The sequence below is a fragment of the Indicator indicator genome, chromosome 3 (genome assembly GCF_027791375.1).
Source record: "Indicator indicator isolate 239-I01 chromosome 3, UM_Iind_1.1, whole genome shotgun sequence".
NCBI lineage: Eukaryota > Metazoa > Chordata > Aves > Piciformes > Indicatoridae > Indicator > Indicator indicator.
The window spans coordinates 17,090,754-17,118,550 of NC_072012.1; the positions used below are offsets into that span (position 1 = coordinate 17,090,754).

The 27,797-nt window shown below is 42.8% G+C and overlaps 1 protein-coding gene across 1 annotated transcript in view; it reads left to right on the forward strand.

Annotated features, from left to right (window-relative positions):
• The window catches only part of CAMK1D (calcium/calmodulin dependent protein kinase ID), a 218,190-nt gene extending 191,105 nt beyond the window's left edge, over positions 1-27,085 (forward strand). Inside the window, exons 6-11 of the mRNA XM_054399522.1 lie at positions 1,051-1,126; positions 9,166-9,278; positions 12,262-12,340; positions 22,299-22,386; positions 23,077-23,215; positions 26,964-27,085. Coding sequence (XP_054255497.1) covers positions 1,051-1,126; positions 9,166-9,278; positions 12,262-12,340; positions 22,299-22,386; positions 23,077-23,215; positions 26,964-27,085 — 617 coding nt within the window. The remainder of the gene's footprint in view (positions 1-1,050; positions 1,127-9,165; positions 9,279-12,261; positions 12,341-22,298; positions 22,387-23,076; positions 23,216-26,963) is intronic.
• The last annotated feature ends 712 nt before the right edge of the window (positions 27,086-27,797 follow it).

Genomic DNA, 27,797 nt, shown 5'->3' on the forward strand with positions numbered 1-27,797 from the left:
GGCCTTTCAGTATGTAGAGGGGTCTAGAAGAAAGATGGGAATGATCTTTTTAGCAGGGCCTGTTGTGACAAGGAGTTATGGTTTTAAACTATAAGAGGGGAGATTCAGAATAGATACAAGGAAGACATTGTTTGGAATGAGGGTGGTCAAACACTGGCCCAGGTTGCCCAGAGAGGTGGTAGATTGTTCCATCCCTGGAAACATTCAAGGTCAGGGTGGACAGGCTCTGAGCAATGTGATCTAGTGAAAGATGTCCCTGCTCACTGTAGAGGGGCTTGGACCAGATGACCTTTAAAGGTCTCCTCCAACCCCAAACATCATGTGATTCTGTTCTATGATTTTAAGATAGGAAGGCAGACCTGCAAAGAGTTTCAATAAATACCCAGGCTCTCACTTCTAGCAAAATTCAGGCTATGCTGTTTGAAAGCTGTAGAGGCAGAAGTTCCTTTCTGCGTGTTTCCAGTCCCTGCTGGTTTTCATTTCTCCTTCTGAGTTATGTGTCTGCCCAGGGGCAGAAGGACAAATGACTCCCTCTCTCACTCTGACATACAGCAGGCTTTGGAAAGCAGCTGCTGGGAGGTGTGGTAACAGCTCTCCTTCCCCTCCTGCAGATGTAGCTTATCACCTCCCTGACACACTGCACTTTCTGAGTCGTCTTTTCACATCCCTGCTTTGGCAGAATGATGTGGTGGAACTACAAGGCAGCCAGGTTAATGTGCATCTCAGCACCAGTGCAAAGCTCAGCATCATTTTCCTCAAAGTCTCCTGAAATTCCTCTGATAGCTAGGTGATGGCCCTCTGCCTCTCATACATTTCTCTGTACTTAGTTCTGTTTTCTGGCCTCTGAGTCAGAAAATGTCAGGGGTTGCTTCACTTTAGGAGTCATCCTTCATTGTGAGAATATGACCTTCAGAAACATCAGGATATTTACATACGTATGTAAAGGGCAACACAAGGTCTCAAGGAGCTTCACGTTTCAGGGTCCTCCCTTTTGACCACATTCAAACATTTGGTCTTACAACATGTGCTTGTTTGTCTTTTTCTTTTCAGCTCCTGAAGTGCTGGCCCAGAAACCCTACAGCAAAGCAGTGGACTGCTGGTCCATCGGGGTCATTGCGTACATCCTGTGAGTATCTGTTGAGTTTTCAATCTCAGGCAGCTTTGGGACTGGCAACATGCACTCCCACCATGTAGTTACCTGCTTAGTCCATGCAAAAAAAGTTAATTTCTGACACTTGTACCCCAGGATAACATGAAGCCTAGACAGTTCCCAGATACATAAAGGCTGAAATTCAGGTAGAAGTGGTAGCAAATTAACCAGGACCTTCTGAGAACCATCATCTGCATCCAGCTCTGTGTGCATGAAGTTATGAAGTTTCTGCTAATATTTGGATTGAGGAGGAATGTTGCCTGTGAGCCTGTAGGAAGACCCTGTCTAGCTTAGGGGCCTGTCTTGAGTCTGTCCTCAGGGCTCAGATCTGTGAGTCCAGGTGTGCCATTCTAATAACAGTTGTGTGTCATTCAAATAACAGTTGCATAGGTTGCATCTACCCAGCCTAGCGGGACCCATTAATGCAGGTCTTTGAGAGGAGGTGGAGCCTTTGCTATGGACTGTCTCAGGGTGACCATGCAGAGAACAATGACCTTGTTCCTTTTGTGCAAGAGAGCACAGAGCTGCTGTGTAGCTGTTGGCTGCTGCAGAAACAAATGTCTTTTCATGCCAGCATTTCCTTTTTTTCATTTTTCCCTTTTACTGTCACAGTTAAACAAGACTGAAGGAAAAAGCAGCTCCAATGAGGCACAGCATTAAAGCATTCCTACGTTGTTCCCTTTTTCCTTGTGCAAACATTTCATGGCTTGTCAACATGAGTAACTTTTTGATGATGTAATAGAACTATTTTTTGCCAAGACACACCTCATTGCTGTTTATCCACTCTGTGCAATATTTGTTCTTTACATTTTCATTTAGTCTGGAGCATAAGTTATGGTACCCAAAGCAGTTTTTTTTTTTTTTTACTATTAAAAAAGCCTAGGAAAGCTTTATTTCTTTGCATGTATGTTTGCTTATTTAAAACAAAGTCCTGCCTAAAAACATTAGCTTTATGGCTGGCTTTCCAGTCTCCGTGAATATTTGAAAACTTGTTGAGTACAAAACTTTGCAAAGGAGTAGATTTATCTTGGAGCAACCATCAATAGCAGGATGCAAAAAGCTTTTGCATAACAAAGCAAAAATCAACAGTGCTGATTTTGACTTTATGGCAAAGCCTAGCAGGATGTGCTACAGAAGTGAGGAAGTCAGCAGGCATGCCAAAATACCTCAGAGGCTGCTTCACACATCCCTTTCTAGTGATGTTTTAGATGAGGAGGGTGTGTGCTGACCCAAACGTACCATTTTCCACAAGCAAACCTGAGCACAGAAAGACTTGGAGTTGGAGATTTTGAGTTTTGGTCCTTGCCAGCCATGGCAGAACAATCAGGTACAGTCTTTTCTGTTGTTTTTTGTACTACTTTGCTGAGTACCAGCTTCAGAGTGTGAACAAAGCTGCAGGTGGAAGACAGCAGTTTGCTGCCTCACTTCCAGGCTTGACTGCTGTCTAGGTTCAGTTTATTGTCAAATATCTACCATGAAAATATGTGTCCATCTGGCACCACACAGGGGGATTGTGAACTGTTGCATCCTGATTGCCAGGAGGTAGACTTGGCTCTGTTTTCCTCCAAGCGTTCAGTCCCATTCACCCATGGCTCATAGACCAAAGAACTTTTTTTTTGCTGGCAGACCTGTTGTTAGGTGCCTTACTGAGGAATATGAGTGAGACAGTCCTAAGTAGTGTGTCCTCCACACCCAGTTTGTGAACACATTTGATAGGTGAACACTTCAATCTCATCCATGATTCTTCTCTCTTCCTAAGCAAAGCTGCTCTTTCTGCAAGGTTCAGCTCAGTTGTGTCTTTCTCTGTTTTCCAAATCAGCATGTGCTGAGCTTGTCAAACAAGGCATATACACCCCTCAAATGTGAATTCTCCATTTGCTTTATGGGGAATTCCAAACCCTGAAGGCTTAAATCAGTTTAGTAAGAATGAGTCCTTACGAGTTTTTGTTTGCAGGACAAGGAAACTTTTTCAGGGTTTCTTTGCTTCTTGTAATGAAGACTTGATTTGTATTGTGTAGAGTCAAAATTAATGTCAGTAATGCCTTGCTCTGGGAGGAGTGTGGTAATGTGTTTGCTAGATTGTTACTGCTTAGGTGGGATTCGATCTGAGATCAAATCTCCTTCTTGAATGTTTCTGCATGTGAACTCCATTCTTCAGCTCCTATAACAGTCAGTGGCACTCCAGGGCTCACTTTTGTTACCCTTACGTAGGCGCTCAGTGCTGTTTCAGTCACATGTAGTGTCCCACCCAGTCTCGAGCTGTGGCTGCAGGATAGTTCAGACTGCCAACTGGGGACAGGTGTACCTGCCAAATGGAGACAGGGGCTCTGTGCACTCAGCAGCTTCTCCAGTAGCGCTGGGATGCTCCATTCAGTTGCCTAAACTTTACTATTTAGTGCCATGTGAGGTGTCTGGGACAGCCACTTGGGTTTGGCAAATGCAACGCGCTGTGGACACCTTCTTTCTGGAGTGGCAGGTGGAAGACTACTGACTGTGTTGAATAGCATCAGATGCATGTGCTGAGGCTACTCACTGATCACATCCTGCTCCATGATCAGACCTCTGCCTTCACAGTATGGTTTCATCTGCTTTGTGGTACGTTTACATCACTCACTGGTCTCTGTTGACTCTACCTCTTTTGACTACAATGAGAGTTTAGAAACCCAGTCCACATCTCATGTATCCTAATCACAGAATGACAGGGGTTGAAAGGGACCTCTAAAGATCATCTAGTCCAACTCCTGCTGCCAGAGCAGGGTCACCTAGATCAGGTTGCACAGGGTGGTGTCTAGGTGGGTTTTGAATTACTCCAGATGTGGAGACTCCACCACTTCTCTTAGCAGTCTGTTCCAGTGCTCTACCACCCTCAAAGTAAAGCAGTTCCTCCTCATGTTTAGATGGAACATTCTATTTATCATTAATTGAGTCTCATCTTTGCTGCCAGGAATAGGCAGAAACTGCAGATGTGGCCTCATAAGAAAGTGGATGTCAAGGATACAGTAAAGACAGAGAGGAAGAGGGTCCTTCCCTAAAATGGAAGGAAGTAACGCTGCTGGGGTGTCTAATATCACCAGTAACGGGCATGAGTTTAACATCTAGTTTTGGTGTCTTGGCAGTGCCCCAGCACCAGAGGTAGCAGAGCCAGGGTCAGCATGGTGCTGAGATGCCACAAGCACTAGCTACAATGTTAGTAAATCCTGCCCTGAGCAGGAGTTATTAATTGCAATATATAACTGCACCCATCTGGACATACCATTTCCAGCCCCGCAGTCAACACAACTGGAGCTACTTGCACGTATTCAGACCAGTTGGAGACAAATTTATGCACAGGGCAATCCAGGCACATCATCCTCCATCACCTCCCCACCTCTCCCACGAATCCTCACAGCCACTCTGAACAGTCTGTTGTCATTTAAGAAGATGGAAACTCAGGGGAATCCAACACAGAAGCCAGGCATAAATTAAAGATGCTTTGAGCTATTATTACTGCAAATGGTTTGAGTGCCTCCAGACACAAGCTCTGTCTCACATGAAAGCCTTCAGTTTATGGCACTGGAAGAACAAACTGTCCTGTGGCACCGATGCTCTAGACAAGTATTTGTTTCTGTGATATGCAAGGTAAAGGATGTCTTAGGAAAAAATATCTCTATTTCACTGCCAGTCTCTAATGCTTCTTGTTAATGACAGCCAGATTGCAGAGGCTGCACCAGCGGAGTTTTTATCAAAACCTGTTTTGCATGAGAAGTCATTATTCACACAAACTAATTTTAGCAACCTGAAATTTCCTGTTATTCCAGTTGCAATATTTCTCAATTTTAAGCAGTCCTATTGTTGTACTCAGCTTTCTGCTTATCACAAGGTAGTTTTGGTATTTAACCAGCTTAAAAACATAATGCATAAGAAGAGCAAGAGACTTCAATGGATTTTGGACCTGCCTGGGTCACAGGAGAGATTACGCAAGCTTGGGGAGCTAAAATATTGATTGCATACATACTTGGTATAATGAGGGTTAAGTTAGTATACTGGGCAACCAGTGTCTCACCACCCTCACAGTAAATAGTTTCTTCCTTATATCTAATCTAAATCTACTCTCTTTCAGGCTGAAACCATTGCACTTTATCCTGTCACTACCTCCATGAGGAGGAAGACTCCTCATCTTTCCTGTAGGACCCCTTTAAGTACTGGAATGCCAGTATGAACACCTCCTTTGCCTTGAATTGTCTTCTGAGTCTATTCTCTAATAGATCAAGTGAATTACTAGAGATAAACCCTGGGTCATATTTTCACACTTTGCTGCTGAGTTAGTTTTTATTTTCAAGCAGATGTGCATGAATCATCAATTATGTTTGTATGGAAGGGTTAACCAGGGACTGCACAAAGTATATTATTTCAGAAGAAGTTTCCACCTCACCCTGGAGTCATGTGTCGGGGAAGGGTGGTCAGCCATCTCACCTGATTGTCATCACACACAGGCCTAAGCAAGAAACTGAGGAGTAGCTTACTTCATCAGTTCTGGAATGAGAATCTGTGGTGGCAAAATGTATGTGGACTTGTTGGATTACTCAGGATAGCTCGGTTAACACTGAAAAGACAACCCCAAAGGATTGCTCCTCATTGCTTTCTTCTTAGTTTATTTTGTATTCCCCATGCTAATATGTCCTTCCACAGTTTTGTGAGGGCACCAGTGTCAGCCAGGTGTGAGGGTCTGTTCCCAAAGTAAGAATGAATGCATGTGTTTATTCCTATAAATAGCACTTGGATGACTTCCCACACCATATGTGTTGGGTCCTTGAGCACTTACTGAATTCTTTGCTCTAATCTCACTATAAAATTGCTTGTAAAACTAACTCTGGTGCCTCTTGTGTTATGGGTTGTACGCATGCAAATGGCTTATTTAGCCTTTGGTATCACCCTCAATATGTAGCAAGAGATTCAGGGATTTACTTTCTCTTCCTGGTGAGGAAAAGATGTGCCTGGTATTCCTCTTGTCCTCTCCTGTTGGCTTCTGGAAATGACTTCTGGCAATATCTTTCCATAGGAGGCTGCTGATGTGATAAGGTTGCTAAATAGCTCTGAAAAGCTTTTATTTGGTGAAACTGTGAGAAAATTATGACAACTAATAGCTGCCCGAAGCTCCCCCAGGCATATGTGGGATTTTTTCACATTGAAAGCAGGGAGTTATTTTTGTAGTTCTGCATATCTGAAGATAAACAGCAGAACCTCTGATAGTGAGGTCATTTTTTTTCACACAGAAATGTCCCAGCAGATGGAAATTAAGTTGGTGGGATTTTGATTGGCTAAGAATTAAATAAAAACTTACTATGGAGTTTGGAAGGTAGCCCAGTTGCTGAAGTCCAGAAAGATTTTCTCCAGCCGTAAATTGCATGATACTTTCCTGAGGCTTTCTCATCCCTTACCACAAAGCCAGTAATGTTAAAACGTTGAAGTAAGGAACTTGAAAAATTCTTTGTCTTCCTAAACTCTTAATTTTAAGGGATAGAACAACAAGACCACCTATATTTTGGCTCCCAATGCCTCCCTGTGCCAGGATGCCCTGGTGTTCCCCTCCCACATGCCACCTCCTCTGTCCTAAGGAGCTTGATCACTTCTCACATGCTTTCTGGTGTATGTCCTCCTATGCAGGAGGTTCATCCCTGTCCCTGGGCAAGCCAGGACCAACCCTTGCCCTGCACTCAACCTGCTTTCAAACAGCAAGCTGGTTTGGATGGATGTCCCTGCCCATGACCTGTAGTAGAGACTAACACTTCTCAAGGTCTTACCAGCAAGGGAAAAGCAGAGCCAAGAGTCTGTTTTCTGCCCTGTGCCCAGCTTCCAGTAGCTCTGGCATCCTCCTGCATGGCACTGACTCCTCGTACATCAGGTCTTCCACCAGGTACCTCTGCAGTGGGCTGCAGTCAATTCATAGATGCAGAGTTAGATACTCCAGACATGTAGATACTCAAGTGATGCAGAGGAGCATGGGAAGAGCTTGATGTTGATAGGAAAGGGAATGAAAGACTGGAGAGGCTGGGGTTCTGGCTGGGTTTCTCTGCTCCCTCCCCTTGCAGGGTTATAGCCCTCCAGCTCTCTGCTGCTGAGCTGTTTGCTCCTGCCTTTTGCTGCCATGAGCATGTATAAATCACAGCAGTCCTAACTTGTGCTCTTGTACCTTTGCCAAGGTAATTAGTACAGTGCACATTTTAAGAGAGTTATTTCTCTCTCCAGAGCAGCCTTCCAGCGCCCCAGCATGCACAGCACTGTCTGCTTGCCCTAAAATGTTTTGTCAGAGCAGTTTGGTTTTAAGAAAAGTGCTGAGGGAGGCAAGAAATTAATGAAGGGCTGACAGGCCTATATAGAGCTTGATGTGTCCTCCAGGGAAGAGGGACAGAGTGAAGGTTCTGAGTGCCTTTAGAGGAGCAGTTTTCCTCCAGCCTGGACATCTCTACTCCAGTGCCATCCTAACAGTTTCAGTACTGATGCTGTCAACTCCTGCCTTTCCAACCCCCTCAGTAAAGGCGTTTGGAGGGTTGTGACAAAACAGGAAGAATGTGAACCAGTTTGTGTGCATCCCCCTCAAGACTATGGGATGTAAACATTGATATTTATTACATTAAAGCAAGTTATATAAGTGTTCTTCTTAGATACTTGTAGATCAGAAGACTGTGGATCCATTTTCTGCATTCACATATCAAATGTTTTTCCTCCACCATCAAGATGCAGAGTGGCTTTTGGGGTTTGCTGAAATGCACAATTTTTACTGCTTCCACCTCTGGGTTTCATGTGGAAGTTGCTGCATCAAGCCCATACATAAAGTATGTGCCTGTTTAGTAGGTATGCAGTCCTGCTCTGAATGCAAACTCTTGTCTGGCATGAGGTTATCTTACTTGCTTTAGATAATGGCAGTCATTGAGTAGAACACAAGGGAAGACTGGCTCATCAGCTTTGCAAGATAAAGAGAGATATTTCTGATTCAACTGAACCACAGTGGATTCATTATAATGCTGCAAACTTCAGTAGAGTTCTTCCAGGTCAATATGGATGTGACGCAGATCAACATCTCACTCAGCATTTAAATTATTTATCAAGCACACTGGCTCTTCAGAGCTAACAAAACATTGCTCCTTTTGCCCTCAAGTGTTGAGTTGGTTCAAATAACCTCCAGGGCAGCTGGCTGGCTTTAGGTTATAAATAACTTGAATATTTCATTTCTTACAGTCCCCCTCTCCTTCCTCTGTTGTTGCTACAGTGTAGTGTTTCAGTTAGATCTTCAGTCTGTTTAGAATGTCTGGCTCTCACTTAAATGCTTTATTCGGGCTGATTGACTCAGGGTTTAAGAAAACTGTAGGAAAAAAAGAATATGTGAAATAATAATTTCAACCACAGACTAGAGATAAGAGGAAAAAATCAGAACATGTCTATAGAAAGACAATAGAGACAGGAAGACCTATTTGGCTGTGAGCAGGGTGGGTTTGCTAAAACCTTGGGGCAGAGTTGGTATAGACCAGCCATACCAACTTTGCAACATTAGTACTAAAACCTGAAGGGGCATGTTTGCCAGCATGTCTGGGCAGAGGGGCAGTCAGCATCAGCTGGTTGTGGGGGATTTCTGACACGAGTTCTGTTGCTGATTTTGCTTCATACAGCACCAGATATGGCTTTTCCTATGCCCCGCATCTACAGGGCTGGAAGAGCCCTGCCTCAGCAGAATGACTGTCCTGCTGTCCTCAGCACTGGGAGCATGCATCCTGCATGGTTTAGCTCAAACCTGGCAAATAATGTCCAATATCCTGCTTGTCCTGAGACTAGGTTTTCTGAGAAGTCTGATTATGAATGCTGAAAACCAGGACAGGACTGTTGCTAGCCTTAGGCAAGGCTGGTGATTTGATGTGGGCAGCAAAATCACTTGCCGAAGTGAGAAGTCTTGAAGAAGAGTTTCTCCGTCTTCTCCCTCCCTCTTTCTCATGTCACTCAGATGAGTCCAAAGGTCATAGCTCTCTTTTCTTGTTCTCCTTTAGGCTCTGTGGGTATCCCCCTTTCTATGATGAAAATGACTCTAAACTCTTTGAGCAGATCCTTAAGGCAGAGTATGAGTTTGACTCTCCGTATTGGGATGACATCTCCGAGTCAGGTAAGAACCTCCTGCTCATTTAATTGCAGCAACCATGCATGCGTACCTGTCGCAGGTATCCTCCTCTAGGTGTGAGAACCATCCATCATGTGCTGAGCTCTTTTTATCTGACACCATTGGGAATGTTCATTTCTTTCAGTTCAAATAATTACAGGAGTTTATTTCTGTGGGAGAACAAATTAAGTGCCATTTTGTCCAGCCACACACAGAGCACTAAAATGTAGCTGGAACAGAAGATGAAGGTAGCAGAAGACTAGCCCAAGAAGACAAAGCAGTTTAATTTCTCCATGATATCCAAATAAAAAGCAGATTTTTTTCTGTGTCATTGATAATAAGGTGGCAAACTAGTTTGGCTGTGTTGTTGACACTGCACTGCAGGGCCAAAACCAGTCTGAAGTGTTACCAGCAAAGAACCCAAGAAACCAAATGACATCTAAATGAGGTAGGTAAGCAGTCTCAGAAACTGGGAGTACTGTTCACATGATTTATCCAGAGAGCTGCCCAGTGCTTGTCCAGTTCCCCACTCAGTGCAGAGGACATTTAACCCATAGTCCCTGCCTGTCCCTGTTGGTCAAGCAGAGAGACAGACAGATCAACCTGTTACAGACAGCTATGCCTAAAGACTTCTGGCTGCAGCATGGCTCGTGGTCTGCCAGCATCAGTGTCTCCAGGTGGCAGCAGGGACATGTTCAGCATTACAGCTTGCACATGCTGCGTGGTCTCCAAGAGGTCACAGAAGTTCAGTGTCCTTGCACTGTCCAACCCAAGTGTACATCTGCCATTTCATGCAGGAGAAGAAACGAATTCTAGAAATATTTTATCATGCAGAAATATCCCAAGAAATGCAATTTTCTGATTCATTAGTACTACTGATAAAGGCAAGGGAGATATAAATAATGTTGTTTTATATTAATGATGATTATATATTGTGTTATCTCCACAGAGAACACTTCATGCTGCTTACATCTGCCATCCAGATAGCATTGTGATGGATTGCTTAAAAGTATATGTGATGAGAAGGGTTTTTTAACTCCATAAGAGTTTTCAGAGAAAATATGAAGGTCTGTTGGCAGACCCCTTTGCATTTTAGGAGAAAGGCCATCATGTAAATCAACACAAGGATTTTCCTGCCATATTTGGCTTCACTGTGGCTCCTTCAGCTACTCTCTCCTACAACCACTGGATACATGCTATGCTGCTATGCTGTGATGTCCCTTCTTTCCATTATAGTGTCAATTAAAACAACATTAGCTTATGCTCAGGGGAATCCATTTTCCTCTATGAATTGTTTTTAAATGCACCACACATCCTCACAGCTGCCCGTGTGTGGGCTTAGAGTGAGCAGTGAGAAACTCCTCGTGCTGTGGCATCTGACTTCTTCCTTGCCTTTCCCATTCAGTTTACCAGCAGCGTCCACAACAGTGGTGGCCATATTCAGACTACTAAGATGATCAGAGCCACTTGGCTGACCAGAGAGCTAGGAGGTTTGGAATCTGCTGAGTTTGAATTATCCATCCCACTCCTAAATATTCCTGCAGGAGCAGACATCTTCAGCTTGTAGCTACCATACTAAATAACTTGGATTTAGTCCTAAGTCACTTTGGTTGTACTAATAATGACAAATGACCCATGATCCTGGCACAGGCTGGTTTTCTGATGCAGCTGCCATGCCTGCTGTTGGGGTCTGAGTAGCCACGGTGCCTGCTGGTCTGCCTGTAGGTCCAGAGACCTTCCCTTGCCCATGCTCACTCTGACCAGTGATGAGAAGAGCTCAATAAGCATGGGCCAAGACCCAACACATCACAGTGATTTCTGTCTCTCGGGAAGTTCCAGGCTGGCAACAGATTTTTCCAAACGTTTCGCCATTTTTTCAGGATTTTGCACTTGCCCAGGGGTGAAATTCCCAAACCCCAGAGGTGTGACCACTGTCTTAGGCAACTTGCTCAAACTCTCTCAGACACCCTGCCACTCAGAATTACCCAGCCTTGGGGCAGATCTCCAGGTGGTATTGTTGAAACAGACCTGCATCACTCTGGACAAAACCTGGCCCATCAAATGGGGGAAATTGCATCTAAACTCAGTGCCTAGTGGAGTAATCATCTCTTAACATGCCAGTAATCAGCACAGCAACAGCATAGCTTTAAGACATTTCCCTGAAGTGACAAACAGCACCACGGAGAGCACACAAAGGACCCCAGCACACCAGCACCAGCTGCCCCCAGAAAGCAAATGCATCAACCCAGCAAACATACCACAGGGGGAAAAAAAGTGTATAAAACTCTCTTCACAAGCCTCAAACCTTAATTGAATCCTCTGTCTTCTCATTCTCTCAACCCTTTTGTCTCCTGCCAAAACAGACTGTCTTGGTTAAGACAGCCCATTTTTTGAGCACCACATTGGCCTCCAAATGTGGACTTGTCCTGGGTTAACACAGCCCCCTCTCATAAACCCCACCTCCCCACACAGACAAGAGGGAAAGTAACACAAAAGAAACCTCTGGGTTGAGATAAGGAATTTAATGAGATGATACAATACACAATTACCTTAGCCTATTTGCAGAAAAATGCAGCAAAAGCAGAAGCCAGCAATGAAATCGTTCTCTGCACCCAAACACACAGCAGCCAGCCCAATGGAAAAGACCAACACCCCAAACACAGAAACAGGAAGCCTCTCATGTTGCAGTCTAAACTTAAAGCTTCATGATGCTTTGCTCCAGCCAATACTTTCATTTTGAAGCTGGTATGATGTCAGCATGGTATTGAATACATATCAGCAGATTCAACTCAACCCATGACACTGTACTAATAAGTAAAAAAATGACCCAGGGCCATTTTCTGGTACCGTGGACAGATGGCACTTGATAGCCTAGTCAATGCTATTGGTTGATCATCCTGCAGAAGAACTGGGCATCAACTCTATTACTTTCGATCATTATATCTCTTTTTCTTTCTTTCTTTCTTTCTTTCTTTTGTTTGTTTAACAGCTAAAGACTTCATACGGAATTTGATGGAGAAGGACCCTAATAAAAGATACACCTGTGAGCAAGCAGCACGGCACCCTTGGTAAGCAACAGTCACTGCTGTGTGAAGCACTCGGTACAAAGAGCATCATTTTACCTTGATGGGTGGAAATGGGGGTTTTGTTACGTAGTATACTAACCTCTGCTAAAAATCTCTAAAATGTTCTTATTCTTACAATTCCTAACTTTGTCCTTCCAGATTTTCCTGGAAAACCATGATGGGCTTTAATCTCATGTACCAAGCTGTTGAGTATCTGTGTCAGGATTCAGTGAAATCATAGAATCAGTCAGGGTTGGAAGGGACTACAAAGATCATCTAGTTCCAATCCCCCTGCCATAGGCAGAGACACCCCACGCTAGATCAGGCTGGCCAGAGCCTCATCCAGCCTGGCCTTAAACACCTCCAGGGAAATGGTGAATTATGTGTGTTTACTCTAGTGCAGCAGTGGGATATGCCAAAAATGATTGAACCCAGAAATCATATATTGGGACAACAGGTCAAATTCTGCAAGTATGCAGAAAGCTGGATATCAACCAGTTCATGAGGTCCTTACCAAGGTGATAAAAGAGTGCTTAAAGCATCCCATGAATTAGGACATTCTCATCCTCACTTCGCAGATGATAGTCTACCTCCTGCTTGCAGTAAAGGCCTAGTTTCACATACTGTTTACTCTTTCTTGTTCTGTGGAAGAGATGGAAAACCCTAGAGAGGGATAAGCTGGGTCTGAGTTGGCAATAGCAGTGATATCTCTCTGTAGTAACTATACAAAAGTACCTAGTCTGACTGTATTAATAATTTCAACCTCTGTTAAGTGCTTTAAATTAGATGATTCCTTTGCACATGGATGTTTTCAACAATGTTACCCAAGGATCATGCAGCTGAAACAAGAGTGGCTCACGTAATTTTGACCAGCTCTGAATCACTTAGCATCACCTCACACTACCAGCTGCATCCAAAATCAGCTTTTGATCTGAGTCTTTTAAGGCAGGAACCATTATATGTGAATCAAGATGTTATCTTGGTTGTTATATACTATATAATAGTTGCAACAGTAGTCAGTGGCATTTTCACCCCAGGTGTCCTGGTTGTGTTTTTAGGCTCTCACAATTACCACAAATGCCATTTCTTTTTGCAGTTTCTGGGGCAATGGCTGGATAAAAGCATTAGACTGTGCATTTGCAGGGAAAGAGGAGTTTTTCCTGAGTGTATGTAGTCCCTGGGCTAGTGTCACAGCTAGCTCAATAGCTTGATGGGCTGCAAAACTGTCCTAGTGATGCAGTTTGAGCCCCAGGATCAGCCTCAAGTGGTGTAGTGGAGTATAAAATGCCTGGTTAGAAAAAAAAAACAGCATAGAAGTTGTCAGTGAGTTTTAAAGTAGCACTGTTTTCTGCTGCAATCTGGAGATGTTCATTCAGAGGATGGAGTCTGCATCCCTCTGAGTTTGCGGAGCTTTATTCAGCGGGGCTCATGTCACCTCTGCTTCCTCAACAGACATGAGTTTTGGATGCACTCCTTGACCTTTCTAGCTCTGTAGGAAAAAACTTGGTACTCAGTTTAAAACTGTGTTAAATTTCAAAGCAGAGTAAAACTTAATGGCTTTGGCTCTAGAACAAATACTTCAGTTTGGCATCAAGGGATTTATGCTCCTCTCTTTGACACTCACTGGTTTTTCTCATCTTATTGCTGCTTTCTGTCCTGGGACTAGATGGAAAAGTAAATCCTTTCAAAAGTCTTTACCAATCTGGTTTACTTGCTAATAGAAATTTTATCAATACACAGGCTGATGAATTACCCCCACTGATAATTAATGATATGGCATTCATAAAGGCATTCAGTAAGTTATGACTATAAAAGTCTGGGAGCACAGAGATATGTCACTGATTTCTTCATATTGGGAATGATGTACCAATGTCTGACTGCAGATTGTCATTGTGATTACAAATTAGGCTGAAGGTAAGATTGAGGCTCAGCCTTTCCAATTAGAAAGTCTTAGGAAAGGCAATGTGAATCACCAAGAAGAGCAAAGTTCTTGCTTTTCATCGTCCATGCCAATGCCAATGAGATACATTTTGCAGATAGTTATTAGCTGCATCAGTGGCTGACATCAATACAAATGAGAGTTGAGGAAAAGTCAAGGCCTGAGCCTGCCCTTTTCCCAATGTCCCATCAATAACTGCATTGTCTGTGTGAGAAAAAGGAAATCTAGGAAATTAAATTCAGCTTTTGTGAATTGAAAAAAAACCCAGCATTTCTAAATGGTACTGACCTGAGCCTCAGGAAATTAAGCAAGTTACAAGAGTCAATACTAGAAGTACAGGATAAACAATAGGAATGCAACTCCCAGCAGAGAATGAGGTGACCATTTGTATAACAGGCAGATTGTCCAAAACCTTATGTCCAAGATAGACAAAACATAAGCATCCAGCTTTTGACCCTGTTACATCTCTGTTGGTTGCTGGAGTGCAACAAAGAAATGTGGTACTTGTAAGACACACAGCTTCTGTTCTTCTGTTCCTCTTAAAAGAACAAACTGATTAGAAGTGGGTTTGTTGTTTCCCCCCCCATTTTTTTTTTTAATTTTTTTTTTTCACATGTCATGGCCAAGGGCCAATGGAAATTCACAGACTACTCCATAGTTTTGGACATTTTCTACAGAAGCTAATCTTCCATTTGAAAACAACACCCAAGCAAGGGTTTTCCTATATTTTTGTGGCCAGGAGTCTTCTTCTGGCAGGCTAGCTTTGCAAGGCAGTGGCTTATTTGCAGAGCTACCTCCCAGCCCTGTGAAGCATGGATCAGGGTCAACCTTTGAGGTATCAGACATGCAAATAGTACTGCAGTAGGAACGTTTAAAATATTCACCATGTTTCCACCCCACATCCCAAATCCACCTCCCTTCAACACAGAGACAATATGTGTCAGTGGATTACAGAACAGTTGTACAGTGAAAGCAAAGCATAGAGGTTTTCCAAGGTATGGCTTTAGACCTGCCTCTGTTTTCCCCAACGAGCTCTTGAGCAAAACTCAATGTCTCATTCCTCCTGGCTCTGAAAAGGTTCCTGTAACATAAGTGTTACAGTTATGGACATCTCTGGAAAGCAGTGCAGTAATTTTTTGAAGTGTAAATGCTACTAAAACCCTTTTTAGGATAAGGTATACTCACCTGGATAGTATCTGTTATTTCCAAGTTAGTAATGAGATCTCCATTTGCCACATCATTTTTCCAGAAGCATCTTCTACACAGATTATTTATGCCAGGAAATAATGAGGGGTTTACTACTTCTTTTCTCATTCTAGTCATTGAATCTGCTGCAGTGGCACCCTTTGAAGGAGAGGAAGGTCTTTTTGGTGGAGAAGGAGGAGAGCTTGGTGCTTCCTCTCAATGATCATCTATATCATTCCCTCAACCTGGACATATTTAAGCTTCCAGCGTGCCCAGGCTCTCTTATGGTCACATTCAACATTGCAACAATTGGAAATAAATGTGCAAGTGTTTAGCCAATGGAAACAGGCTATCATGACTTCTATAATGAGGGCATCCTGGACCACCTTTTCATAAGACTATGTATTTTTTGGCATACATCTGTTAGCAGCCTCAACTTCCATAGTGTCCACACAGGGTAATCTTCACATGTAATGAGGCATTTAAAGCTTAGTGGGAATAGATGATGAGAGCAGATTTCAAATGGTCCCCACTTGCAGAGTACTTACACTTCAAATATCCCTTAATTGCATCTCAGAAAAGGTTGTTTTGGTTTTGGTGAGTTGTTTTTTTGGTGTGGTTTTTTTTTCATGTCTACACAACTGGTTCTATGGAGCAAAATAATTGAAGAAGCATCTTTAAACACTAGAGTTCACATGGAGTGAAATCCTGATTCCACTGAGGGTAGTGGGAATTTTGCCACTGACTTCAGTGAGAGGTAGGTTCTGCCTCCTTGTTGTGCCAGTGGAACACAGAACACCTACCCAAGTCACTGGTGCTGTGCAAATGGTAGATAATTAATACACATGATGAAGTGGCTCCATGTTGTGACATTTTTCAGCTTTCTCTTTTTCTTCTTTCTGGGAAATCTGCCTCTGCAGTACTAGATCATTAGGAAGAAATCTATTGCATCATGAATGCTTAACACATAGGTTATAATCAAGATAAAATTAGTTATTGATATGGCTACCTGGCCACAAGATTTTCTTGTTTCAATATGTAATATTTATGAAGATCTGCTTCCAAAACATACTTCTTATTTTCATTACTGTGTTTTGATTGAGAACTCCCAAACAAGGCTTGCAAGAGCTGGATCTTGCAAGATACTACATTTGTGCCTTTAAGGCTAATATCTCCATGAATTTCAGTAAAGTGCTCTGGAGTAGCCAGCTATTCACATGACTACGTGTTTGTACAGGATCAGACCCTAAAAAAAGTAAATACTTCTTCCCAATGGCCCACTTTTTAGTGCTGTATCTGCTCCCCACATGCCTGCACTTACATGATGTTTTGCTATTTATAATCAAATGGCTTTGGCAGTGGGATGGTGTGTTAAAGTTGGAGCTGGCAGGAAAGGAGGCTAATAATTGCAATGAAGAATGGTAGCTGAAACAGTACAACATGTAGGACTCGTTGGTATAATGATTACACCCCAGCCTATACAATCTGTCTATTTACACATATTTCTCCAGTTTAATATACAAGTCACTTATGCTTTCCATTGGAAAGGGTATTTATTTTATAGTGTATCTTTCACTGAGGTTTGCACTGTTTATGGTGTGTTCCAGAGGTGCAGTGTTCTGCTTAGTTGTTCCGCTGTGGCTTTTTGAAAAGGATGTGGAAAATGAAGGTAACAAAAGAGTGAGGTAATTTTCCTGCAGCTTGATACATTTTAATGTTTCCCTAGCTCATATTAATGACAGCAATTAAGTTTATTAAATATATCACCATGTTGGCAGCCACATCCTGTTTAGTGCAGCTGCTCAGGGTGCAGCAATTAAGGGCAAGCAGCAGAAAACTGAAGAACCTGTTTTTTCCAGCTATAGGATGACACTGTGCTCCTCACCAGATCAGGCTGCTCCTGCAGCCCCAAGTTCAGCCTCCAGGCTCAAATCAGAGAGAAGGCAAACAGTCCTCTGAGGGCAAGGATAAGGTCCAACACTTAGGAAGCTAATATAGGAATTGGAAGGTGTGCTGTGGATTTATTTGCATTACCCAAGTGACTTTAAATGGGGTTCAGAGCTGTGTGCTGAAGCTGGTTATGGCATCGAAGGCAACTTGGGACATCTAAATTAAAGGGTGTATATAATGTATATATTGTCTCCCTGTATAGATTGTGTAGGGGAGAAGGAGCTTATAGCACCTAAATGAGACACCAGTGTCCGTGGGTACAAGTGTGGCCCTCTCCTTTCCCCACTCCTTGTACAGAAGAGCAGAGATACTTGGGGTGTGCTGATGTCCATCCCTGCCTATGCCAAAGAATCACAAGACTTTGGCAAAGATTGAGCCTCTGCAAATTGTGACCGTGACCTGGAGTGTTTATTACGTACCAGAGAGCATAAGCCAGATAATAATTTCCACCCAGGCAAAGGACATGGTTTACAAAGAGCTCAGTTCTCAGACAATGTTGTTTGAAGTGTGAAAAGGGCTCCCTGAAGGGAACCACTGATGTTTACAACATTAAATCAAACTCTTTAGTGAGTTCATCCCTGCACTCTATTTATTTTGGAGCATCACTGATACAGTATGTGGTGTGTATATTTATAGGCATGCATGTGTGTATGTGTGTATATATGTGTGTGTGAAGAGTTATGATCCCTCAGGACTATCCATCACAGCTAACTCCATATTTCCTGTCATCATACTCAAGAGTATTTCCAAGCACTGTTTGGCCAGAACAGAGTTTGAGTTGGCTGCCTTCAGTATGAAGGTTCAGAAAACAATGGTAGATAAAAGACTCTGCCTGCCATTGTGGGCAGGGAGGATGCGAGAGACATATTCTTGCAGTACTCTAACAAAGAACATTCCAAAAGGAAATTTACTGGATTTGTCTTTGCTGGAGGTTCCTCTCAAAGTGGTATTGCCAGATAAATTGCTCTGACAGCTTTAAATTCAGCTAGAGAGCTAAAATGAGTTAGATACTATGAAATATTATTTGATTAGATTCCTCTCATGTGCAGGGCTAGATTCGTTATGGTTATTGATGAGACACAGCCTTTATAGCTTCAGTGGAAGTATTTGTGATGGAAAATTATCAGGCTGTGGCCCATGATGTGTAATTATGTATGTTGAGACACTTAGATATTTACAAGTGTGCATTTACAAATGTAAGAGCAGCTTCAACACAAAGTTACCCAAACCATTTTTAGGACGCATCTGATTTCACTTGCTGCAAAATGGGGATGGCCAAGAGAAAAGTCAGGTTCCAGTCAAGCTGATCAGTCCTTGCTCGGTTCTGGGTGATGTTCAGCACGATAACAAAGCATGCATTATTCTGATTTGTTTAATTTGGGGTTTCTGTACATGTGCGTAGATAGAAGGAATATCTTTTACTGGGCCACCTGGTATAGTTGGTAAAAATGAGTTTCAGAGCTGCTACAGTTAACTTCAAAGTTAACTGCAATGCCAAGAGCTGTTGCTGAGGGTTTGACTAGCTATGCATCAGTTGATAATCTCTGAAACAGAAGATGTCTGTTTCTCAGGGAAAATTGTTCTGATTCCTGTAGGAGACAAATGTGTTGTGCAGAGGAGGAAGGAAGAAAGATGTTAATGTATTTTTGTCCTCAAAGGAAAAGCAATATGGTTTATAGCCTGTGGACTTGGAGAGTTAGAGAAAGGTGGAAGGGTGATTATAATGTGCCCTTAAAACTGTCTCTTTTCTAAATTTCTCAGCATGAGAACTAAAGTTTGTGATTAAATACATTCAGTATAGATATGGTGATGCTCATGATACCTACCTTAGGGTAGGTTTGCGTGCCCAAAAGCTTATTTCACTTTTCAGTTTCTACCAGCTGATCATATAAAAGATATGACTTTTACCTGCTCAATTCCTTGCTCTCTTGCCTGTGTCTTTATGTGACCACATCTCCTGCAAAACACCAATAGAGAATGGATGTTAATATCTTTTGTTTTCCTAGAAGTAAAACTCTACTATAAACACTATAATGCCACAAGTATTTTATAAGTTTCCAAATCCTGCAAGTGCAAAGTACAGTATAAAAGCACAGTCCTCACATTACAGCATTGCACCATTAAGAGGATAGATCTTCAGGGGTGGCTTGGAGAATGATCCCACACTAGGCTTTGGTACCTGGGACTGCATTTTGAACTACACTGCTTGGCATACCAGCATGCGTTTGAATGGAACCCTCTGTGCTAAATTAGCCCCAGCACTGCTGTTATTTTGCTCTGATTAAGAGCTGCCATCTGCAAGGTGCTAATGCTGCTGAAGGGACCTTAGATGTAGGATGGTCCCCCACCACTGTAGCATCTGAGGGCTTCACAAAGTGTCTGTTCATCCCCTTGTGAAGTCAAAAAGTACTGTTCTGCCTGTTTAGGAAACACCCAAATACCAAGATTTTTTCACAGAAACTATGAGGACTGCATAGTAAGCACAGAATTAGTGGTGGCACAAGACAGTTTGTGAGCTACCAGAGCCATCAGTTTCTTATTGAAACCACCAGTATTTCAGAAAACTATCCCTAAACTAAAAAAAAAAAATGTATATATAGCCTGTACTTGAGCTGCACACCCAACAAAAAGTTTCATAGAGCAAAAATGCATTTGCAAGTCCATGTGGACACTAGCTGGAAAGATCTGGAAGAGCTGGTAAGGGTATCATACCCCAAGGACTTAGGGTGGATGCAAGGTCAGCTAGGCTTTGTATCCGTCTAGGAAGATGTACTACATGGGATCCATCAGTGTCTGTGCTGAGCCTGGCAGTATTCCCTGTGAGGGACAGAGAATGGAACAGTGAACATGATGCTTAACCTAGATGTTGCGTCACCAAGCTTTTAGCTGCTGGTCCCAGTGAGAAATCCAGACAAACTTGCCTCCCTATCAGTAGAAAAGGTGATCAGAAGGAATCCTCTTCAGATGAAGATCTGACAGTCTTCCAGTTCTGTCAAACATGTCCCCTTGTCCATCAACAGCACAGAGGTTCTAGACAGGATGACAGGTGCCATTTGGAAGCCATGCTTTGCTCAGGGTACCAGTTCTTCTATTTGAGATAGAGGTTATGTGGCAGTGGTGGTCAGACAAGTACCCTTCCCAATACCAGGTGAACTACCTGAATAGGAAATCTTCTCCTTCCTGCCCACAATATTGCTGGCTCAAGTACTCTTGAATAACTCAGTACAGATAAGCTCAGTTGCAATGGGATGGAATTGGTGCCTCTCCACTACTGTGAGATGGGAATCAGTCCCTTACCTTCCTCTCATGAGTAAGTAGTTCCTCTCATCTCTCTGACATCCTGGGTGAGCATTGCCAGTAGAAAGAAAGGGAGTAATCTGGAGAAGACTGGTCCCAAAGAGCACTTCTCAGATGTGACACTGACACAAAAATACAAAAAGCTCCATGTTCTTTGAAGAACAGGGCTACTTGTAAAGATCTGGGCAAAGTGGAAGGAATGTCTCCAATTCAGGGGACACATCCATCAAAACAGCAGGCTGGGGTATGTAAGCAGAGTTTCATCTTTTATAAGAACAAAGCAATGCTGCCGTTCTGCTGCCTTAGTTGGAAAACAGTGAACAGTTTGGGTACTGCCCTCTAAGACATGAACTAGTTGGAGAAAATCCAGAGAAGCTCACTAGATCAGAGGATTAGAAAATATGAGTTATGAAGAAACAGTGAAAGAATCAGTTTGTTTAGTCTAGAGAAGAGAAGACAGAGAGAAGACATGATAACAGTCTTCAAATATGTGAAAGGATGCTTCAAAGACCAAGGAAGTAAACTATTTTCCATGTTTCTGGGAGATAGTGAGGCACTGGAATAGGTTGCCTGAAGAGTCTCCATCTTTTGGAGATCTTTAGCAATTGGTTAGCCAAATATCTGTCAAAATTATTTTGATAGAGCTGGGGGGAGAGGGCAGGGAAGGCTAGGAGTCCCCCTGGCTGTCTGATTATTGTATTGGAGGTGCCCTGATGGGGAGGCTCTGAGACTGATGGATTATTCAATTTTATATTTTTTAATTGCTAATGGACTCTACAATGTGGCTGAAAAGATGGTTTTTAAAGACTTCACATACAACACAGGAGTCAATATTTGCTTCCTGATAAGATAGCTCTAATTACCCCAACATGTGACCCAGTATCTGTTCACTGTGGTGCCTACTCTTCCAACAGATCACATGCCTTGAGTTAAATTAATCAGGGACTAAAATTTCCTTGAAATGATTGTGTGTAATAAAGATTTAAATGTGTCTTTATGTACTGAAGAAACTGTAGAATATCAGTCAAGTTTTTAGGTTGAGTGTTGTTCAGCTTAAGGTGTTTGTGCAGCCTGTGCTGCTTTAGTGAGTGCTCATGTATCTGCTGTATTGTAAATCTACATTAATCATGATGAATGCCTATGTGTGTTGCAGGGTGGCAGGAAAATCTCCAGTGCAAACAGAAATCAGACAGGTTGGAGTGGCTCTGGGACCTGTGCAAGGCTGAGGCTAAAAGTAGTCTCAGCCTGTTGATGTTACATCTGTAGATGTAAAGAAAAAAAAGGTAGAATGTTTTCATCTAGGGCTGTAATGGTGATAGAAAGCAGCCATGCACCAACAAAATAAGCTCTACCTCTTTGTAGCTGTCAGACCTACAAGCCTTATCTACACTTGCTTTTATTGCCCCAGATTTTCCACCACTGCTGCCAGCAGAGACAATAGTGGAAAGTTTGAGGCCCTCATGTGAATGAAAGGGTCATCACTGCAGGAGCAATCACACCTTGGACCAGCCTTCTCTGTTGAGGAGAAGAAGAAAGAGTAGGAAGGAGAGCAGAAGATCTCTTAAAAAGTCTCTTGTCTGTCTGTTTCAGGATCGCTGGTGATACAGCACTCAACAAAAACATCCATGAGTCTGTCAGTGCTCAGATTCGGAAGAACTTTGCAAAAAGCAAATGGAGAGTAAGTCATCTGTCCTCAGGGACAACTCTTGGACACATAGGTCTGCTAATGCAGGGGCAATACTGCCACCCTTTCAATGCATTGGTGCTTTTGTGGCCCAAAGTTTTGGTCAAAATACTTGGTCTAGACTAAGGCTACGTGACCCTGAAGGGCTTCCATAGAGGATGCTTTTAACCAAGTTTAGAAACATAACAAATGTGAAAGATGGAGCTGGGACTGCTCTCAGCTAAAACACCCATAGTTTATGTAGAGTTTGGGTCAGCACCAGGGGGAAACATGAAGCAATGTCGACATGGTGTGTTGGGGCAGGGAAGGATGTGTCAAATACGACTTTCCTTGTAGGCTGCTGTGTCCCAGCTGAATGCTAGAAGGAACAATGAGGAACAAGATCATGGCAGAAATGTGTATGGTTTGATACTGTCTATCTTAGACACTAGAAACTGGGAGAAATTTGAAAGGTATCATATCATATATGTATATAATCATATCATAGAATGGTTTGGGTTGGAAAGGACCTTTAAAGGTCATCTAGTCCAACCTGCTGCAGTGAGCAGGGTCATCTTTAACAGGTGGGGTTACTTAGAGATGATGGGCTCACTCACTTCTGGCAACTCTGAGCAGCCAAGAGAGGAGCAGAAATACACCTTCCACCTCCAATTTTTTATTTCTTTCATATTTTTTTTTCTTCAGCAAGCGTTTAATGCAACAGCAGTGGTACGGCACATGAGGCGGTTACACCTCGGCAGCAGCCTGGACAGTGCCAGCGCCAGCGTCTCCGGCACCCTCAGCCTTGCTGCACCGCTTCCCGATGCAGCCACACGGAAAGATTGTGAGTAGCTGAGATCCCAGCAAAGCTCCTGCCATGGCAGCTGAGCAAATTCACAGTAGTCCCATTTGCTTCTTGACCCCCAGGCTGCAGTCCTCACTGCCACTAGGTTTGGCTTTGCACAAGTAGGTGTTTAAAATAAAGACTGAAAAGGGATAAAAGACTTCATCTTAAGCTGGCAAAAAAAAATCAGTTGGAAAAGTTTATCCACTAAAAGAAAAAAAAAAGGTTTAGCTCAGTGCATTTTTGAGAGAACACTGTTTCTTGTGGAGAAAAAGGGCTTTCACTTGGGAAAAAGACGCAGACCTGCCTCCCCAGCAAAAAAAGTTTTGTATTTGATTGAAAAATGAAAAAGTTTACTCCAACTGTTTGTATTTGAGTTTCCAGTATTATGATAAGAAATTTTTCTGTAAAAATTGGTTTACTTTCCATTTCCGTTTTCCATGGAGGAGACTGATCCTGCCAGTCTGACCCAGCTTCCCTCTTCCTGGGCCAAACTGAGCTCCTGTATGAAGAAGATCATTTGTGTGAGCAGGGCTCATCTCTGTAGACCACAACAGGACTTGGCCTACTGCCTTCTTTGTTATATGCTATAACTGAGATTGCAAGCTGCCCAATGGAGTCAGACGCTTGGGATATATATTTTTTCTGAATGCCAGGGAAAGAGACATGGCAGCAAAGGAATCATTTGCAAAACAGAAATATATCCTTTGCAATGAAGCCTTTAATCTCTGGATTCTGAGAATTTCTTTTATTCCTTTCTGCCCATCTGTAGAGATTTTTACATACAAAATGTAGAGATATGGGCTTACAATTAGATGAAATTATATTAAGTTGTGGAACCAAAAAGAAATATTAATAGCTGATGGTATTGCAAGCCACTGTTTACTTCACTAGGGATTAAAGAGGTCATTTTCAGAGTATACTCTGCACTGTTCTGGAACTGAAAGCTGTTCAGTATGGATTTTGGATGGCGCTACTACCCTCTGCCACTCCTGCCTGCCAACCTCTGCTCCTTGATGAGGGCATGCCACATGCCCCAGTCGCTGTGGCTCTATATGGAATTGTGGTTTCTCTTGCTGTCATGGGTATGGTTTCTCCCATGGCTGGAGTGGGATCTGCTTCTGGGTACTGCACGAAAGATTTTTTTCCCCAGTTTGTGCTGTGGCTGAGCCAGAGGAGAGCCCCTTTTACATGCATCCTGGGCCTGATGGGGATTCCTTCGTAGTTCCCGGTTTGCAATGTCCAGTGCCAAATCCCACAGGTGCTGCTGAAAAAGCATCACTGTGCTCCTGGCACACATCTGGCAACTGCAAAGCACCGACCAGCCACATGCAGTGCAATGATGTAGAAAACCCCTTACAGTGGAGAAATGTGCCTTTATTTTGGTTCCTGCTGCAGGATGGTTAAGATGGACTCCGCTCGGTCTAGAGCATCTGATGGTGTGCATTGCTGTTAAAATTGATGGATGATTCATCTCCACCCATCCATTTCATTAATTTCAAGTGGTGTTAATTAATAGCATTGCATAGTCTGAATAGTAATGGAAAAACATCTGTGAACAAGAAGGGGCAGAAGAGATCAAAGTCTGTTCAACTGCTACAGAATCCAGCAGGACCCTGTAGAGCATCCAACTATATATTTTGCAATGGTGGAGAAGTCAGTCAGAATACAAAGGATAAAGCAAGATGTACTAAGATGGGTCAAGTTTTTTTCACATCAGAAACATGAAGCAGAAAAGTAATGAAAAAGTTCCAAGCACCTCAGATTAAATCCATCTTACTGGCAGACAGTACAGAAGAGCTTCCACTCCTCCAAGAAATTAACAAAAGGATTAGGAGATGTTGGAGCCCCAGAGAACCAGTGAGGAGAGCCAGCAGCAAATACAAAGAGTAACACTAAGAGTGATCTGACATACCAAATGCACTTCACCAAATACCTCTTGCTGGGAAAAAGGAAATCTCTGACATCTCTGTCCTGCCACTTTCTCAGTGGTTCTCTCTGGGAACAGATTTTTTGCACAAGAAAGATCCCATCCAGCAAGTTCCATGAAACAGCTGTGCCACCATTACAAAATACAATACTGCCCAGTGCTATTAATAGACATTTAATGAGCTCTGCAAATAGTTTCAACTGCAGCAATTTCACATCACTAAAGACGATTAAATACAGCCTTTGCCTGGGATTAGGTTATATTAGGCTGTTGCCTGTGTTAAGACAGAGCAGAGATGATGTATTAGGCTGGACAGTGCTACCTATCAGCCAAGTCTAAGTGAATCAGTTGGGATTTCTAAAGTGTATTGGTATGATTCTCAGTCCATGCCTAGTTTATTCTGTTTAGACATCATTGGACTGCCTCAATTAATTACAGGACCTATATCTCTCTGTTTTTAAGGTAATCAATAAATTGCAGTGTGAAGCCAAGGTATCAAATGGTGGGAAGGAGGATGTGGCCAAGTGTAGTACAGCATGGTCATCCCTGAGGTTGGAATGCTACCTTGAAGCAGAGAAAAGTAGTTGAAGTCTGTAACAAGCATCAAAAAGGTCCTAAGTAATCAAAGGGCTACATCAAACTCCAGTCTGAAAATATATTAATATATATCATCCCTCCTTTATTCGCCAGGGTGGAAAAACAAACTGTGTTTTGGATCACTTGTGAGTATCAGTCTTATGTTGTCAGAGCGAGGTGACTATGCCAGTTTCCCCTTCGGCAGCTCTTCTCAGACGGGAGCTGCCTTTGCACATCAGTGCCGATAATGCTGGAGACCTGCTTGTGCCAGCAAAATCTAAGAATCTGTTCTGAGGTCTTAACAGCTGCTGCAAGAGGGGTAGTTCATCCATGGAAAGCTCTGGCAAGGATATGTTTTATTTCTCTTCATTAATGCTTTCCATAGAAACTGCCGACATCGTGCAGGAATAGCACAGTCTGAATCTGTCGTTCAAAACCCAGCCTACTTTGTGGTTTCAGAGGTTATGCTTTGGAAGGTTTGGGTTTTTAAAGCTGTGGTGGAGGGTTCACTGGAAGTAGATACTTTCTATAAGCTTTATAATTTAGTTAAAACTCCATTTTTGAAGTCTTTGATTAGTTCGAAATTAACTACCTGAGTAAATTCTGAGTCCAGTTACTCAAGCAATATCAACTTACATCTCTTAGCTGGACATCATGGAGACATACTAGCAAAGCCTGGAGTGACCTGAGCTGTCACTAGAATGATATCTAAGTCACACAAATTTATATCCCCTCTACGTTTTCTGGAACTCAGAAATGAATTTGACCCGCTGTTATTTCTTATCAGCAGATTTTCAGGATGCCTTGGGAAATATTTTTAGTCCAGGTGCACAGTTTGTTCATTTAGCTAGATGGCCATGATGAGAAATTTAATCATCTTTAACATGCTCATGAGGAAAATTATTCTAAGTACAATTCTGGAGGGATTTTTGAATCCCACAATTCTTTATCTACAGCCCTAAAAACATGGAATCAGTCTGGTTGAACATGTACCAAAGCTGGGCATTTATTCGTTTCAGCAGGCATATGCAACTGTCAGTGGTGGCAGTAGGTGAAGGGCCATGGGCCAGAAGATGCCTTGTGGAGGTACCCAGCCAGCCCACTGCTGCAGGAAGAGCAGGAATGCCATCCCCAGCTGTGGTTTCCTCTACTCTTTATTGTGTTGCCAAAGAAACTCAACTTTGCCCACATTCTTACCTCCTAAAATAACATTTGTAACTCTGTTTCTGGCTTTCCTTTTAGGTATGTCTCCATCAACTCTGTGTAGTTTTGTTTCATCTGCTTCTTCAGGCGTTTCTGCAGTAGGAGGGGACCGGAGACCCAGACCCACCACAGTGACCACAGTGCACACAGGGAGCAAGTGAGAGCTGGGGCAGCGAGGAACGGGCAGGTGGCTGGGCTGGCAGGTTGCCTCTGCGCCATCCCACCCTGCAGTGCACGCTCAGCGAAGGACTAGAAGAAAGAAGATTTTTTTATGGCCATATTTTATACTGCAATTCTGAAATGTTTCATTTATCACAAACTGCAATGACTCCAGGGGGAATGGATCTAACGGTCTTTAACGGTGCTGTACATATATATACATATATATAAATACATATATATATATATATATATGTGAGTCTAGCAATGTTCTAACTAATGAACACTCATTCTTTTCCCCAGTGATTCACTTTTTTCTCAGTGTAGGTAACCATATATGCTGTATTTTTTTCCATTAACTACAAACATCTCAACTGGATTATTTAACTAGAGATGCTTTTCTGAGCATTATTTTTTTTTCTGTTTAAGAAGTACTTCCAGTAATGTCCCTCCTTCCAGTTTGCTGGGGGATAGGCTATTTCTGTAGGTAGGAATTGATGTTAACTTTGCAACATGGGAGGATTTCAATGGCATGCCATTTCTTGCTCCTCAAATCGAACTGCAAGACTGTCTGGCTTTAGCACAGCTGTTAGTGTTCAGATTAAAGAACTGCTGAGTTGCCTACCCTCTTTCTCCTTGAAAGCCATGGTGAGAGTTAAATTGCCACCAGCTGGGAGTCAGTTCATCCTTGTCCTCATTCCTGTAGTGCTGGGG